Source organism: Helianthus annuus, chromosome 17 (genome assembly GCF_002127325.2).
Source record: "Helianthus annuus cultivar XRQ/B chromosome 17, HanXRQr2.0-SUNRISE, whole genome shotgun sequence".
In the NCBI taxonomy this organism is placed as follows: Eukaryota; Viridiplantae; Streptophyta; class Magnoliopsida; order Asterales; family Asteraceae; genus Helianthus; species Helianthus annuus.
In genome coordinates this window covers 18,197,220-18,213,531 of record NC_035449.2, presented here as the reverse complement: position 1 = coordinate 18,213,531, position 16,312 = coordinate 18,197,220, and the positions used below count along the sequence as shown (strand labels likewise).

The following is a 16,312-nucleotide window of genomic DNA, read 5'->3' as shown; positions in this document are numbered from 1 at the left end:
AACAAAATATCATAATACTAAAATACCCATTTTCAAATTCTATTCTATATACTTACAAATTCAAGTGAGATGTACAGTAGTTTTATTTTATTTTTGATTTTGGTGTCTTTGTTTTTTTTTTCTTTTTTGTCTTTTTTTTATTATTATTTTTTTATTTTTATTATTGTTATCATTATCACTTAACTTTTTTCCTTTTATCGTTATTACTCAAATTTCAGTATGAACACTTGCAACCCTTCAACTTTTTGAAAAATTTATAATCGAGGTTTACATGCATACTTATCGATATAAATTAAGTTGATTTACGTTTTGCTATAACCTTTTTTAGAAATAAGTCGGGTCAAATATAATCCATTTTTGTGTTTATTTTTATGTTTGTTCAGTCGGTCTACGTTATTTCAAAATAAATAAATTATTTTCGAAACGAGTCAGTTTAGTTATAATACATTTTAATTATACAATATAAATTCGAGTTACTTTACACTTCAACTCCGGCGCAGGGTGTCGCACCATTCTTTAACATAAATAACATTATTTTCTTACGTGTTTATTTTTATGTACGTGTCGGTATAAATTTAAGTTGGTTCATGTTTCAATGTAAGTTTCTTTCGCAAACAAGTCAGGCCAAATATAATACGATTCGTGCTTAATTTTCTGTACGTTTTTAGTTAGTTTACGTTTTAAATTTTGTTCGGAAACAAGTCAGGTCAAACATAATATGTTTTTATTATCTATATATATAATTAAAGAAATCAATAAAAGGACACTTGTCATTATTCTAGACCATCATTAAGTGTAGATAATTATTATTTAATTTAAATTATTAAATTTAATATATGTTTCAAACATTTAACAAATTACGGATAACGTTTCATAATATATTAAATTATAAAGTTATATAATTTAATAATTAACGATAATTTATACTTATCGGATTAATTTAAATTTAAATATTATTTTGCACCTATAAGTTTATCTATTTGGCTAATTGTTATATGCCTAATCTGTATATTTCAATATTTTTTAGAACTAATAAATTAAGACCACTATTATTTAAATAAAATTTGGGTTATTAAATGTATGTTCACATGACTATTAAAACTCGTGAGAAAGTCGAAGATAAAGGTGGTCTTCTAATCGATGGTTCAAATGCTTTCATATTTGTAAACTTGACAAACATCACACATTTTGATTATACATGACACAAAATTTTGTTTGGATATCAAAAGCATGTCTTAAAAATATTGTTTTCTAATTGTTAAATATTCGATATTAACTATTTTTAATTTTTTATTTAATTAACCCGTGTAATACACGGGGTTATAACCTAGTAGGATATAAATTCGAGTTACTTTAAGTTTTGGCGCCGCTGCAACGCGCGGGTAAATTTACTAGTTTATGACATTTTGGCACTTATCTTAAAACTTGTTAGGATATAAGGAGAGACTTAAGAGAGTATAACGGTCATATCATACCTTGCATTTAAAAAAGGGTAAAAAGAATTCATAATGATGTGTATCATTGATAAAATCGATGGCTGGTACTTTTTTTCTAACAGTAGTGTTTCCACTAAGACCACCCGTAGTGGTAAACAAGAATAATGCCTTCAACATGGGGCATTATGCGCCACGTGTCAGCCTAGTCACACTTTGGGCATTATAGAAAAATAGGTGTAGTGGGGCATTATCCCAATAATGCCCACTCAATCATTTGACAATTATTTTTTTTTTTAAAATATAAAAGATAAAGTCTTCATTAATTTAAAATATAAATTACAATACTTGAAAAAAAATACAAAAAAAAAACAGAAAATTAAAAAAACCGAAAAAAAAACAGAAAATTATAAAAACCGAAAAAAAAAACAGAAAAAAAAATAAAAAAACTAGATGATCTAAAGTCCATATTTTTCTCGTATTTTTTGAAGACGCATTTGAGCCAAGATCAACGCGTCGCCTTGGAGGTGGTCGATCGGTTTGGACAAAAACTCAATGTCATTTTCCATTTGTCGCGCCTCTTGCAACTCGTTGAACTTTTTGGTTTCAACTACTCGGTCTTTCATAATCTCCCAACGTTTGTGGCCGAGGTCGCGAATATCTTGGAGACGACGGTTCATCTCCTCGAAATCATCCTTTAGGTCGAGATCGGAAGACGACTCGACCGTTTTTTTCCCGGTTCCCTTTCTTCTACCGGTGGGTCGGACCAACTCTTCTTGAATTTGCTCGTCAACGTCCAACGTTTCATTTAAATCAACATTACGGGCATCGGATGTCGGAGTTGACGGGTCGGCGGAGGATGATGTTTTTGACCTTTTAGCCCGGCGTCTACTACTTGACGTCATTGGATTAACAAGCGCCCACTTTGAACTTTTTCGTAGTAGCTCCCAACACTTATAGTACGTGAAAGGGCTTTTCGTCCTATCGAACTCCTCCAAAGTCTTTGTTAAAACCCCGACGTCACATTCACCGCTCGGGCGATTATCGTAGTTACGTTGGTAAACTTCTTGAAACGCGTGACATTTGTTGTTGATGTCGGTCCATTTGCTAGAAATTGAATCCTTGTCCCGATGTTCGCCTTGACCCCACGAGCTAAAAAAGAGTGCACGCACCCTATCCCAAAAAACGGGGCCCGTTTGAAAGTTTGCTACAAATTTAAAAACAAAAAATAAAAATATAAGTTGAAATTTAAAATATAAAAAACAGAAAAAAAAAAACAGAATATAAAAAACAGAAAAAAAAAACAGAAAAAAAAACAGAATATAAAAAAACAGAAAAAAAAAGAATAAAAATCTGAAAAAAAAAAAACAAAAAAAAAAAATAACTTACCGGTATCTTCGTCCTCCGAAATATCGAGCCACGCCCGAGTCAACGTGTATTCCTCGTCCTTCGTCCATTTAATGGTTGTTTTTGCACGTCGAGGTTCATCCTTTTCCTTCTTCTTATGCGACCTTCTGCCGCTTTTCGATTTGTCTTGCACCGGTTCGGGTTGCGACTCCGGCACGACCTCGACATCGGGTTCGGATTCGGGTTCGGGTTGTGACGGTTGCGACCCGCCGGCTTGACCAAAGCCGTAGGTGGGAGGAACAAAAGGAGGGGCGCCACTCAAGTAAGTCGCGTAACTTAAAAAGCTCGGGTCCATGTCTTGTAGGTTGTACGGGGTTTGCGGTTGGGTTGTGTTCGGGTTCGTGGGTCTTGCGGGGCCACCAAACGGGGGTCGGTATGGATGCATGCTTGTAAAAAAATAGGAGAAAGTGGATGTTTTTTTATAAAGTAATAGAAGAGAGTGGGTGAGAAAGTAGTAGAAATTTTATAAAAAATTGGAGAAAATGGATTGATATATATAGTGGGTAAAATTTAGAATTAAAAAAAAAATAAATAACTTTTTGACCGTTGCCAACGGTCGAATTTGGCCCATCTTTCCAATTCACGGCGTTTTTAAAACCACGCCAGCACCAATTTTTTTCAAAAAAAACGCCCAGAAACGCCCCATGTAGTGGGGGTTCCGGCGTTATCCGGCGTTTTTTTGCAATTTTTTTTAAAAAAAACGTCCCGTTACGGGCAGACTAATGACGGGTGGAAAAGCTAAGCATATGATATATACAGGGGAGATTTCTAGAAACAAAACTAATTAACTTGTGATCTCCAGAAACAAAATTAATTTGTAACACAAAAATTTGTCCTATAATATTACCCAACAATTTTTTAATAGATGTTCACAAGATAGAAAAACATGACTTTAAATAAATTACATTTGATGTACTTTTGAACAGTTAAACATCAGCCTAAATTTCAGGGTTGTAAAACAAGTTCTCGCAAGTACTTGCTACAAGGTAGACTGCCAAGACGCGAGTATTTCTTGTCTAGGTCAATTACTTCCCGACTACTCTCCGCTTAGGGCGAGAACTTCCCGAGTACTCTCAAATCCGACTAGGGACCGCCAAACGACTTTTGCGAACATGCTAAATTTACAAAATAATAATAATGGTATTATTAGACGTATACAAAATATTAAAATTAATACGTAAATTTTTCAAACTCGCTCATTTCTTCTTTATTCCTTGACATACTTTTTTAGGGTGTATCTATTGGCACACTGATTTGTCTATCTACACACCTTAAAAGATGTTTTTTTGTCCTTATATGCAGTGTCTAACTGTGGCCAAAACGCGGCGTTTTGGTCCGGTTAACCTAACAAAGACTGACGGGTCTGTTGACCAGACCAAAACGCCGAGCTTTGGCCGCGTTTTGGTCCTGTCAATCAGACAAAAGACTGACACCCGGTCTGGTTGATAGGACCAAAACGCGGCCAAAGCTCGGCGTTTTGGTCCGGTCAACAGACCCGTCAGACATCAGTCAGTCTTTGTCTGGTTAACCGGACCAAAACGCCACGTTTTGGTCACAGTTCGACACTGCAGGGTATGCACATAAGGACCAAAAACACCTTTTTGAGGTGACTATCTACACACCAAGTGTGTAGATAGTTTGGGCCTTTTTTTATAGCTCATATATCATGATTGAGATTTTTTTTTAAAACTGAATTGTTTGTATTGTAAAAAAGAATGAAAACAAACATGAGAGTGACACATCATGGAGAGGGAAAAAAAGTCATGGAGTGAAAGAGAAAAATATAAAAGTAACAGAAAAGAAAGAAACGTGTCATTTTATTATTCTTTTCCTAGTGTAAAATTAAGATCAAGTATTCTATAAAACAAATAGAAAATAATCAAGAGCTTTGATTTTATACCTTTTCAATAGTTAAGAGAAATAATGACTTTACTACAATCGGCTTTTCTTAAAAGAAGTCGTTATAATGTGTGAAATTTATAGGAGGTTAATTATAAATATAAATTCTTACAACATGCGTAATGGTTAATGATTCTTAAGAGGCATTTTTCGTCATATCAGCATTATAACACTTCTTTAAAAAATATATACGGTTACTGCTTCTTAATGCTCATTTCATTCAATGCTTTCCAATTTTTTTTCTCTTTCGGCATTATTCTAGAAATGTTTTTCGTTCTTCATGTCTCTATAATGCCCAGAGGGATGATGCTGGGAGCGTTATGAAGCTCTTACACGAATACACACCCCTATAATATCCATTACGCATGGCCTCAGTGTTGCATAATTTTAATTATTTATATATATTACTTAACTTGTATAATTATGATGTAGATTTATATTGTTGCACATACAACTTTTCTTAGCACACTTGTCACCATTCTTCCAGTTACTCTACGTTTCAACCACGCCACAATGTGCTACAAGTAAAATTTCAATCTTTGATGTGATTATATTTTTTGATTACACGTGTCAATTTTCCGTTTATACGTGTTTAATGCTTTTTTCGGTACATTTCGTATGTATGAATCGGTCACATATAGATAAGTTATGATTGTACATTAAAAATTTGATTGCTTTACGTAATCTTGATCTAATATCAGAATGTTATTGAGTTAACTTGGATACGTCAAAACGTGCACCTTCATATGGTTGACACAACATATAACGTTTGGACTAATCCATTCAAGGCTTAAAATGTACCCGCGCCGTAACACACGCGGGTCTAATTACTAGTTATAACTTATTTGTCTTCTTTATATTTTAGTTTTTATCATCCTATGCATACAAACTAAAATAAAAAATTAAAAAAAAGGCTAATCCATTCTTTTTTTAACAGCCAACAACAGATCAATCCCGAGCACTATCGGGGCACCCCTGGATTAAACGGAGTACTCCGAGAGTAACCCGAGTCCACCACCAATTTCAGGGAAAACCCAGTAACCCACCCATCCGTAGACACAATGGTGAAATTACCAGTAAACTCGTTTGGCTTAAAGATTAAACCCAAATTTTCCTGAATCTCCTATCATTGTCCATCACTACCTCACTCTATATCAAAATAAGAGTTGAACTTGTATCTCAAAAAAAAGTAAATAAATAAATTTCCACCGTTTAGTCTAGAAATCATTAAGACTATCTCCAATGCATATTTAACACCCTTGTTCTTAGAAGTCCTTACCATTGGAGCAATGGTGCCATTTAAATCCTTTAACAATGAAGTCCTTAATTATGGATGCATGTTTGTATTGGTTTTGGTGATAAGGTGGACCCATACTAAAAAAATAAAAACTTTTATTTAAGGATTGTGTGTAGTGAGTAGGTGATGAGGTGGAAATTTAGAAGAGTAAGGATATTTGTAGGGTTGGAGATGAAATGAAGGTTTTTAAGGATTTGTAAGGATATGATGTGGCAGATGATGTGACAGCTAAGGATGCTTAAGGACACCCGTAGCTTTGGAGATAGTCTAACAAAAACCTCAAGAGAAATGCAAGCATTCATCACTTGATCTAGACAAAAAAGCGAATCCATTCATGGGGTTTTCTACTTGACATAGCTGGCTATAAACTGTAGCCTCCTGTAACCTTCATTATTTAAATATTCCTCTCTTCTCTACTACTCCTATACCATTATAGACGTATATATATACACCCCCTCCCCTCCCTTTATCCACACCCCTCTTCATACCTGGTTCATCATTCATATCACTAAAAGTAACAGTACAAACTTCACCCTTTACCCTTTCCCCTCACAAACTCCCTTCTGAAATAATATTATTATTGCAGCAAAACAACAACAACAACCACAATGCATCGGAACCAGATATGGGGAGGAGGCCATCTGGTCTTGATGTGTCTTTGTATCTTAGCAACGGCCCATTTCACCATCGGAGCCGCTCCAAAAAAACCGGTAGCTGTCCCGTTCGGCCGGAACTACGTACCCACGTGGGCTTTCGACCACATTAAATACTTCAACGGCGGTTCAGAGATCCAGTTGCTTTTGGATAACTACACCGGTACCGGTTTCCAGTCCAAGGGACATTACCTTTTTGGCCATTTTAGTATGCATATTAAAATGGTTCCCGGTGATTCTGCCGGCACTGTCACCGCTTTTTATGTATGTTCTTTTACCGTTTTACCCTTTTCCCTTTTTTTAGTTTTTTTTTTTTTTTTGGTGAAGTTGTGAATGTTTTGATTTGTGATGAGAATGTTGTGAAATGGCAGTTGTCGTCACAAAACAATGAGCATGACGAGATCGACTTTGAGTTTTTGGGGAACAGAACAGGGCAGCCGTATATTTTGCAGACTAATGTTTTTACCGGCGGTAAAGGTGACCGGGAGCAACGGATTTATCTTTGGTTTGATCCGACCAAAGCGTACCACTCCTACTCTGTTCTTTGGAACATGTACCAGATTGTGTAAGTTTTTTGGGTTTTTTTTTTAAATTTGTTTTGGATGCTTGGTTGTCTTTTTTGGTGTTTGGATATGCGACCACATTTAATGTAGGTAACAAACCGCTATTAACTTAACGGTATCAAGGTGTGATGGGTAAAAAACTTGTAGACTAACGGTGTCAAGGTGTTTGTGGTGGTCTTCCTACCCGAACGGTAGATCTGGACCTAACTCTAGTCTTTAGATCTTGGCGTGTCTTGTGTGTTGGTCCAGTGGTCAAAAGGTTTGTCTTCCTAGTGGAGACACATGTTCGATTCTCGTTTGGGCCATTTTCGAGAGACATTAGGTGAAGGGATGAATCGGGGCTTTAATCCCAGGTTCAAACCTGACGGGGTGAGGGTTTACGGATTCCATCCAGTTCCCGTGCATCTGGGGGCACGGTCGAGGAGTCGACCTTGTACATAGCCCCGAGTAGGGTGGGTTTACACGTTAGATTTTTTGCTGTTCAAAAAAAATGTTCTATTGTGGAATGTGGATGATAATTAGGGGTAGATTAGATGGGCGCGTCGGTTGATGTTCTAAAAATAGTAGGATTAGTTGGGGTATAAATTAGTTGTTCTAAAAAATAAACGCACTCCTCCTGTGTGCTTTTAACGGAATCTATCATCTCCGCTATGAAATCCGTCTCATCATAACTCAACTCTACTTTTTGTCGTATGGGTGAGTTAATTAAGCATACAGTCGTATGTTTAGCCTCACCCAAAATCAATTTGTGTGACGGTTTAAATCTATAGACAAATATGTAGATTTACGAGTAGGATTTGAACACGATAAAAAAGAAAATTAAATTTGAACATGGTTAAATGATCTACTACAGGTTTTTGGTGGATGATGTTCCAATCAGAGTGTTCAAGAACAGCAAAGATCTAGGAGTAAGATTCCCATTCAACCAACCGATGAAGATCTACTCAAGCTTATGGAACGCTGACGATTGGGCAACAAGAGGTGGGTTAGAAAAGACAGATTGGTCAAAGGGACCATTTGTGGCTCACTACAAGAACTTCCACGTGGACGGTTGTGAGTCGTCCGTGAACGCAAAATACTGCGAAACACAAGGCAAACGGTGGTGGGACCAGAAAGAATATCAAGATCTTGATGCTTATCAATGGCGTCGTCTCCGATGGGTCCGCCAGAAGTTCACCATCTACAACTACTGCACTGATCGGAAAAGGTTTCCCAAAATGGCACCCGAATGCAAGAGGGACCGTGACGTTTGATTTATTTTTACTATCTTGGATTCCGTATTGTTCCATTTAATTTGCATCGCTTATTTTTATAATATATGTTTACTAAAGTGAGGGTCAGATTTTATGATATTATATTTGTATCCTAATTCCTATGTTTTCGATGTATTATTTCTTTCATCTTTATTTATATATTTTTTTTCTTTTTTTGGAACTTGAATTGAATTTTTCATCTTTATTTATATATTTTTTTCTTTTTTTTGGAACTTGAATTGAATTTTTCCATAGTGTATAGTAATAGTAATATACTAAACTACTAAAGTATAAGTAGCAAAATATACTAAAGTATAAGTAGCAACCAATATAAAGAGGGTGCTTGACGTTGAGTTTTTTATATTATTAATGGGTTTGTCTGTCCAAGTTAAGATGTATGAATATTAAATAAATTTTCTGAAATTTCATTTGATACTTGTACAAAGTATGCTTGTTTAATGTGTACTAGGTTAAAACCCTGTATATTACACGGGTTGCATAAATATAATTATATATAATAAATAAAAAAATATATTAAAAAACTCGTATATTGTACGTATTGAATAAAATATAATGTCATATGTTAATATAAACAGTCATCAAGATTTATCTTTTAAAAATGAACATTGATGTGATGTATTATTTACTTATCATAATATTTTACTTTGTTTTTTTTTATTTTGTATAAATGTGATTTTATATAATAAATAATAAAAAATATATCTTTAAAAAAACTCGTATATTACACGTGTTTAATAAAATATAATTTCATATGTTAACACATACAGTTGTTAAGATTTATCTTTTAAAAATGAACTATAATGAACTATTTACTTATTATAATATTTTACTTTGTTAAATATGTATTTATAACTAATTTTTTGTTTAAAAATATTATTATTATTTAATATGATCATAATAAAAATAAACATTTATATTCTTATCCATTATTTTGTTTAAAATTATTATTATTATTATTATTATTATTATTATTATTATTATTGTTATTATTATTATTATTATTATTATTATTATTATTATTTAATATGATCATAATAAAAACAAATGTTTATCCTTATCTAAATATTTATTCTTAACTAATATTTTTGTTTAAAATTATTATTTAATATGAGAGATAAATAGGAAAATAAGGTGAGAAACAGCAGGAAGTGACACGTGTCCAAAAAAGATTTTCATTTATTAGTATAGGAAGATTAGTTAAATACTTTAATATGAAAGAAAAATGATAAGATAATTAATTCAACTTGACACATGATAGACAAAACCATGTAATTATTTTCCATGAGTAATATAATTATAAAAATCAAGCTTAAAGATAAACAAATCTTGCGACCAGTGTTTTCTAGTCGCAATTACCCAGTTTCGTAGTAGTAGTGAATTAACTTATTCTATATGTTTATGCATCAAAGTTTAATCAAGCAATTAGGCTCAGTATATAACCACAACATTTCCCATGATGGAAAAGAAACTTACAACCAGTTTTAAGATATAAAATAGAGTAAATAACTTTTTGACTCCTTGTGTTTTAGTGGTTTTAACTTATTGAGTCCAAAATCAAAAAGTTTAACGTTCCGAGTCCCTAACCGCTCATTTTATAAAGTTTTGAGTCCCTCTGTTTTAGTGTTTTTAACCACTTGAGTCCAAAATAAAACGTACAAGTGTTATAAATTGGACTCAAAACGTTATAAAATGAGTGGTTAGGGACTTACGGCGTTAAACTTTTTAATTTTGAACTCAACTGGTTAAAATCACTAAAACACAAGAACTTAAAAAGTAATTTACTCTGTAAATTATATTGAGATGCCAAACAAAGCCAAGTTTAATGGTTTCAGTTCATATGACTATGTATAGTAACAATCATAGGACTAAAACACAAACATAAAAATACGTGTAACGTTGGTCATTTTGGTTAATATTATGAGATATTATGGCACTTGTCTCGCTCTCTCTAAACTATTAAACACCATTCACCAACCGTTTGGTATACATTCACTCTAGCATTTACTCAATAGCTTACTCAACTTTCTCACTCCACTCGATAATTACTTTTTTTTTTTTTTTAACGGTAAGGTTTTATACACCAATTAAGGAGAAAACCAAATAAATGTTGGAAAACCCCCTTGTGAGAATCGAACTCAGGACCTCATTGATCCATTAGCCTTATCTCACCCTAGATGTCACTAGGCTATAATGTCATGGACCCACTCGATCATTACTATCACATGAGAGTCTGTTTAAAAATATGTTCAGTTATGGAGATCTTAACTAGTACTACAACTACATTGCAACAAATGGTATATTCATTTTGTGGTCTCCCATCCTCCAATTCACCCTAAATCTTGGGACACATTTCCAAATACTCATAATCAAATTAATAAAGTTTATGTAGATATGCATTTTACAAGGAAAAGTCAAAGTCATATCCGATAAGTGCCCATAGGTGCATAAACAACGGTGGTCCATTGCTATGGTTTGTCATAGCGGACCACCCCTACTAGACTTCCCTTATTGGAGGCCTTTGACCCATGCGGTCCGATTTGCTGGAGCGGACCAGCTTGGTCAGAAATGCTGGAGACCACCCACTCACAAGCTTTTTTTTTATTTTTTAGTGTAAAAAGAGGGGTGTGGATGTGGAGGTTTATTGTTGGAGGAAAAGCGGGGATTTGGATTGGTTGTGGATTGAAATGATGATAACTAGGCAGTCTGTTGGAGGGACTTTAACCACCGTTGGAGATGCTCTAAGACGATGATAACTAGGCAGTCTGTTGGAGGGACTTTGACCACCGTTGGAGATGCTCTAAGACTATATGGTGTGGGAGGGCATGAAAAAGAGGGACATTAAACGCCATGTAGCAATCACGTCAGCAAGGCCTCAAGGGGGCATGGTAAAAAAGCAGGGATGGTGTTGGGCGTGGAAAGGGCCCCACCTTTTGTTTAAAAAATAACATCACCAATCACAAACCTCCTACCACCAATCAACCCGCACCACATCACCAACAAAATTGCCTTCCACGCTGGTGGAGATCCTTAAGCCCCACCCACAACGTTGCCCTTCACACCATACACGGGATGGTGTTCCCGACGTAGAGGGACTTCCACGTCACATTTTCACGCCCACACCGTGTGGTTTGAGAATGTATGGTGAGATATCTACTGTATGTTGGAAAAAAAATAGTGGTGGGCGATCGTCATCTTCTAAACCTTCTCGTGATTATGATCGTCATCACCGTGAACATGAACGTGATGAAGAATACAAGGCTAGAGAACGAGCGAGAATCAAGAAGCAAGCGGAGCGAGAGCGCGGAAAGGAGCTCAAAGCGATTAAACAGCAGTATTTAGGATCAAACAAGCCAAAGAAACGAGTAACTAAACCTAGCGAAAAGTTTCGTGTTTCGTTTGATTGGGAGAATACAGAAGACTCGTCTTGCGATACGCACATTCTTTATCAGAATCCTCACTAGGCGAGCCTCATGTTCGGATGAGGTTTTCGTGCTGGTATAGACCGCAGGGAGCAGAAAAAGTTGGCTGCGAAGAACTAGAAAAAGTTGCGAGACGAGATTAGGAAGGAGGATGGGATTGAGGTTGCGGAAATGTATGATACGTTCGATATGAGAGTTGATCGACATTGGTCGGAGAAGAAGCTGGACGAGATGACAGAGAGAGATTGGAGGATTTTTCGCGAAGATTTTGACACATCTTATAAAGGGATGAAAACCCCCAGGCCTATGCGGAGTTGGGTCGAAAGTAAATTGAGTTCGGAACTTTTGAAAGCGGTAGAACGAGCGGGATACAAGACCCCGTCCCCTATTCAAATGGCTGCGATTCCGCTTGGTCTCCAACAGCTTGACGTCATTGGTGTTGCAGAAACTGGTTCGGGTAAAACTGCTGATTTTGTGCTTCCTATGTTAACATACATATCCAGACTGCCTCCGATAAGCGAGGAAAATGAGGCGGAGGGGCCTTATGCGGTTGTCTTGGCGCCTACTAGAGAACTCGCACAGCAAATTGAGGAAGAAACGGTTAAGTTTGCTCGTTATTTAGATATCGAAGTTGTTTCGATTGTTGGTGGACAGTCGATTGAAGAGCAAGGGTTTAAGATTAGACAAGGGTGTGAGGTTGTTATTGCTAATAATGTTTTAAAAACCGGTAAATACCGGCCGGTTATACCGGTATTACCGTTTCCAGATGTAAATCCGGTACGAAACACCCCGGTAAATAAGTGAAACGGCATAAGGTTTGTACCAGCGGTAAAATCCGGTATACCGATTTGAAACGTAATACCGGTACCGGCTTAAGGTTATTTTAGTTTGGGTTGTTACTTTTTTTTATTATATATGTTACTTATCTTACGTAATTTTTATAAATTATGATTATTCGTAATTAAAAGTTCTTATTTAATATTGTATGAAACGAAAATAATTATCCTTTAGTTAATGAGGATGGCGATAATAGTGAATTTCATCTTTTATGTGATCGTGAACTTGATGTATTCAACACTCAGATGGCTTAAACCTATCGTACATTTCATTTAAAAGAGTTTGTTGGAAAACTGAATGATTTTCAATTATCTTTTGGATAATTTTTTATTATGGATTTACTTTTGGATCATTTTTTAATATGTAATCATGCGTTTTTGGATTAACTTTTGAGTTGATGTTGTAATTTATGAAATTATAGAGTTAGGTAGTCAACCCGGTTGAACCGCTCGGTACAACCTGGTTCAACCGGTTGAACCATTTTTTAGCCTGATTTAAAAACCGGTCTTTAAAACATTGATTGCTACTCCTGGACGACTAATCGATTGCTTATAAAGACGTTACATTGTTTTAAACCAGTGTAACTATGCTGTTCTAAATGAAGCTGATCGCATGATTGATAAGAGTTTTGAACCACAAGTTGTGGGTGTGCTTGATGCAATGCAGTCAAGCAATTTCAAACCCGAAAACGAAGATGAATGGCTTGATGAGAAACAAATTTATAGAATGACTTATATGTTTAGCGCCACTATGCAACCGGCTGTTGAGAGACTAGCTAGAAAGTACTTACGGAACCCTGCTGTCGTAACTATAGGAACTGCGGGAAAAGCGACTGATCTCGTTACGCAACATGTTATCATGGTGAAAGAATCCGAAAAAATGTGTAGGTTGCACAAACTGCTGAATGATCTGTTAGACAAAACCGCCATTGTGTTCGTAAACACTAAAAAGGCCGCTGATCATGTATCTAAAACACGGTTACCGTATGACAACTATACACGGTGGCAAGTCGCAGGAACAAAGAGAAATCAGTCTTAAAAGGATTCAGGACGAAACGATTTAATGTTTTGGTTGCTACTGATGTCGCAGGGCGTGTGATTGATGTACCTGATGTGGCTCATTTTATAAACTATGACATGCCTGGAAATAATGAAATGTATACGCCTCGTATTGGGCGTACAGGGCGAGCTGGGAAAACGGGTACGGCTACTACGTTTTTGACTTTACATGATACTGAAGTTTTCTATGATCTTAAGCAGATGCTTACACAGAGCAATAGTCATGTGCCGCCTGAACTTGCTAGACATGAGGCTTCTAAGATCCAGACCAATAATATCATCAAGGCCAAAGATATCATCACAGCCATAGAATTAACCAAATAGCAAACAAAATCATTGCAATGCATAACAGGAAAAGTTAGAAACAAATCATTAATCCATAGATATGATATCAAAGATCCAAAACTTTAGTCTTTACAAGAACATAACAAAAGTTACCAAACTAACATTTTGTGTTCTCACCAAAAGGCAGGATAAAAACCTAACATAAAATACTCAACTTATAGTTCATTTCTGATTAGGCAAGATACCATATTGAAGTTCAAAACAACTACTTTCATCAATCTCCCTTCCTCCGGAAGGAGCACCCTTCAGTAAGCCTTGCACGTCCACCTGTCGGCTGGCACAACACTGTTTGACAGTTTCCGCACACCACCACAGTTTGCGAGTGGCTAAATACAGTTGTTCTGTTACACAAATATCATAAATTCAGTTATATGATGTTTTATACAGATTACACAACTAGAGAATAACCAAAAAACCCGAACCCGAAAAACCCAAACCCGACCAACCAGAACCTTAAATGGTTAGATTATCGGTTCACTTTTGAATACTGTCATACCATATTGTTAAATGGTGTTGACATTTTTTAACAACATGATATATTTGATAAAATTTTGTGAAAAAAAAGGTTATAGGATTTTTTCACCCCTGACTATTGGCCATTGGCCGCGGCCATCCCCAACTATCACTTTGACGCCTGTCACCCCCAATTTAACACTTAGTATGTTCTGTCACAATGTCGTTAACTGATCACTAACTTTTGACCTTTGTACTATACTTTTGGGGGTGTCATAGGGATCTTAGGAAGGTTTTAGGGATTTAGGACACCCCAAAAGTATATTAACAAGATCAAAAATTAGTGATTAGTTAACGACGTGGTGACAGAACACACTAAGTGTTAAGTTGGGGGTGACCGGCGTCAAAGTGATAGTTGAGGGTGGCAGCAACCAATAGCCAATCGTTGGAGGTGATAAAATCCAATAACCCAAAAAAAATATTTCTTTTAATTTTACATCTAAAGCCAAAAACCGAACGACCCGACCCAAACTAACCTGAACCCAAATAACCTATATCCGAACATCAAATGGGTAGGTTATCAGGTCCCTTTTTCCTAGCCAAATACCCAAACAACCCAACCCGAAAAACATTAAACCCCAAAAAATAACCCAAAGAACACCACTACACAACTATATGATTTCTATTGTACAAATTCAGTTCTATTGTACAACCGGTAACATGGGTTTATAACTTAATAAAATTATAAACATCAAATTAAACACAAAAATAAACAATATTTCATCAGGCACTTACATATTGAAGCAACCTTGGCACTTAACGTCCTGTTTGAACATAATTAAACAAAATTAGCACTTCAAAACATAAACTTATAATAACACAAAAATGAAAGAAATACCATGAAGAAAGAGTTTGGAGACTGCACAAGACGCTTGAGCTTATGCTTCCTCTTCTCCAACTCAGCTGGTGGGTTAAGCAGATCAACATCATTTGGCAAAACCTGTGTTTTTCAACAAATCGATTGCATCAGTCAACAATAGCTACAAGATAACTCTATTAATGTGTGTTTGATATATATTATGATCTAATTTATACTTTATTGAATCATTGAATCGTATAACGAGTTACTGACCATATTGAATCGAGATTTGAAGAAGGTTGGAGGTGTTGAAAATTGAAGATGCAGCTGCTCACAAAAAACCCTAGGTAAAGTTGAGAAACGTGAAGATGAATGTTATATATGAACCTCTAGAGTGTGTGACAACCGTTTGATGATATCTTGTAGTATTGGCCGTTGGATCTAGGGCTACACCCGGTCCAGAGAATACTATAGCTTGGGCCGTGAAGTAGCCTGCTTTTTTCTAGTTACATATCTACAGGCCCGTTCGGTTTTCTACTGTATCGTTTTTCTATTTTATCTAGGCTGTTAAAGTTAAGGCTTACGAACCCTCAACTCAATGGGTCTGTTTGGTATGCGATAATAGAATGGACGAGAGAATGCAATACACCATTATCATTCCATGTCTTTTTTGGTTACCATGTGTAAATGGAATGAATTATTATTGTGTATTATTTAGTAGGCAAAAAAATGAAGCGTTGAGTGGTGGTGGTGGCCGGTGGTCGGTGGTAGTGATTGTGGGTGGTTATAGATTGGGGCTACACGCGCGTCCTTGG

The 16,312-nt window shown here is 35.8% G+C and overlaps 3 protein-coding genes and 1 pseudogene across 3 annotated transcripts; 2 read left to right on the top strand and 2 right to left on the bottom strand.

The window, feature by feature from the left end:
- Window positions 1-1,720: 1,720 nt before the first annotated feature.
- LOC110923801 (glutathione S-transferase T3-like) lies at window positions 1,721-3,410 on the bottom strand. Its single transcript, XM_022167859.2, has 2 exons — window positions 2,823-3,410; window positions 1,721-2,640 (listed from the first exon to the last, which is right to left on the bottom strand). Exons 1-2 carry the CDS (start codon window positions 3,223-3,225, stop codon window positions 1,892-1,894), a joined length of 1,152 nt encoding a protein of 383 aa, XP_022023551.2. The 5' UTR covers window positions 3,226-3,410; the 3' UTR covers window positions 1,721-1,891.
- A 3,024-nt stretch (window positions 3,411-6,434) lies between these two features.
- On the top strand, window positions 6,435-8,692 carry LOC110925995 (probable xyloglucan endotransglucosylase/hydrolase protein B). The gene is made up of 4 exons (XM_035986736.1): window positions 6,435-6,550; window positions 6,623-6,953; window positions 7,061-7,254; window positions 8,106-8,692. Exons 2-4 carry the CDS (start codon window positions 6,645-6,647, stop codon window positions 8,503-8,505), a joined length of 903 nt encoding a protein of 300 aa, XP_035842629.1. The 5' UTR covers window positions 6,435-6,550; window positions 6,623-6,644; the 3' UTR covers window positions 8,506-8,692.
- A 2,947-nt stretch (window positions 8,693-11,639) lies between these two features.
- LOC110921598 lies at window positions 11,640-14,167 on the top strand (annotated as a pseudogene).
- Window positions 14,168-14,198: 31 nt separating this feature from the next.
- On the bottom strand, window positions 14,199-15,903 carry LOC110921599 (40S ribosomal protein S27-2). The gene is made up of 4 exons (XM_022165949.2): window positions 15,771-15,903; window positions 15,537-15,638; window positions 15,434-15,462; window positions 14,199-14,526 (listed from the first exon to the last, which is right to left on the bottom strand). The coding sequence occupies exons 1-4, from the start codon at window positions 15,771-15,773 to the stop codon at window positions 14,400-14,402; spliced, it is 261 nt and encodes an 86-aa protein (XP_022021641.1). The 5' UTR covers window positions 15,774-15,903; the 3' UTR covers window positions 14,199-14,399.
- Window positions 15,904-16,312: the final 409 nt, after the last annotated feature.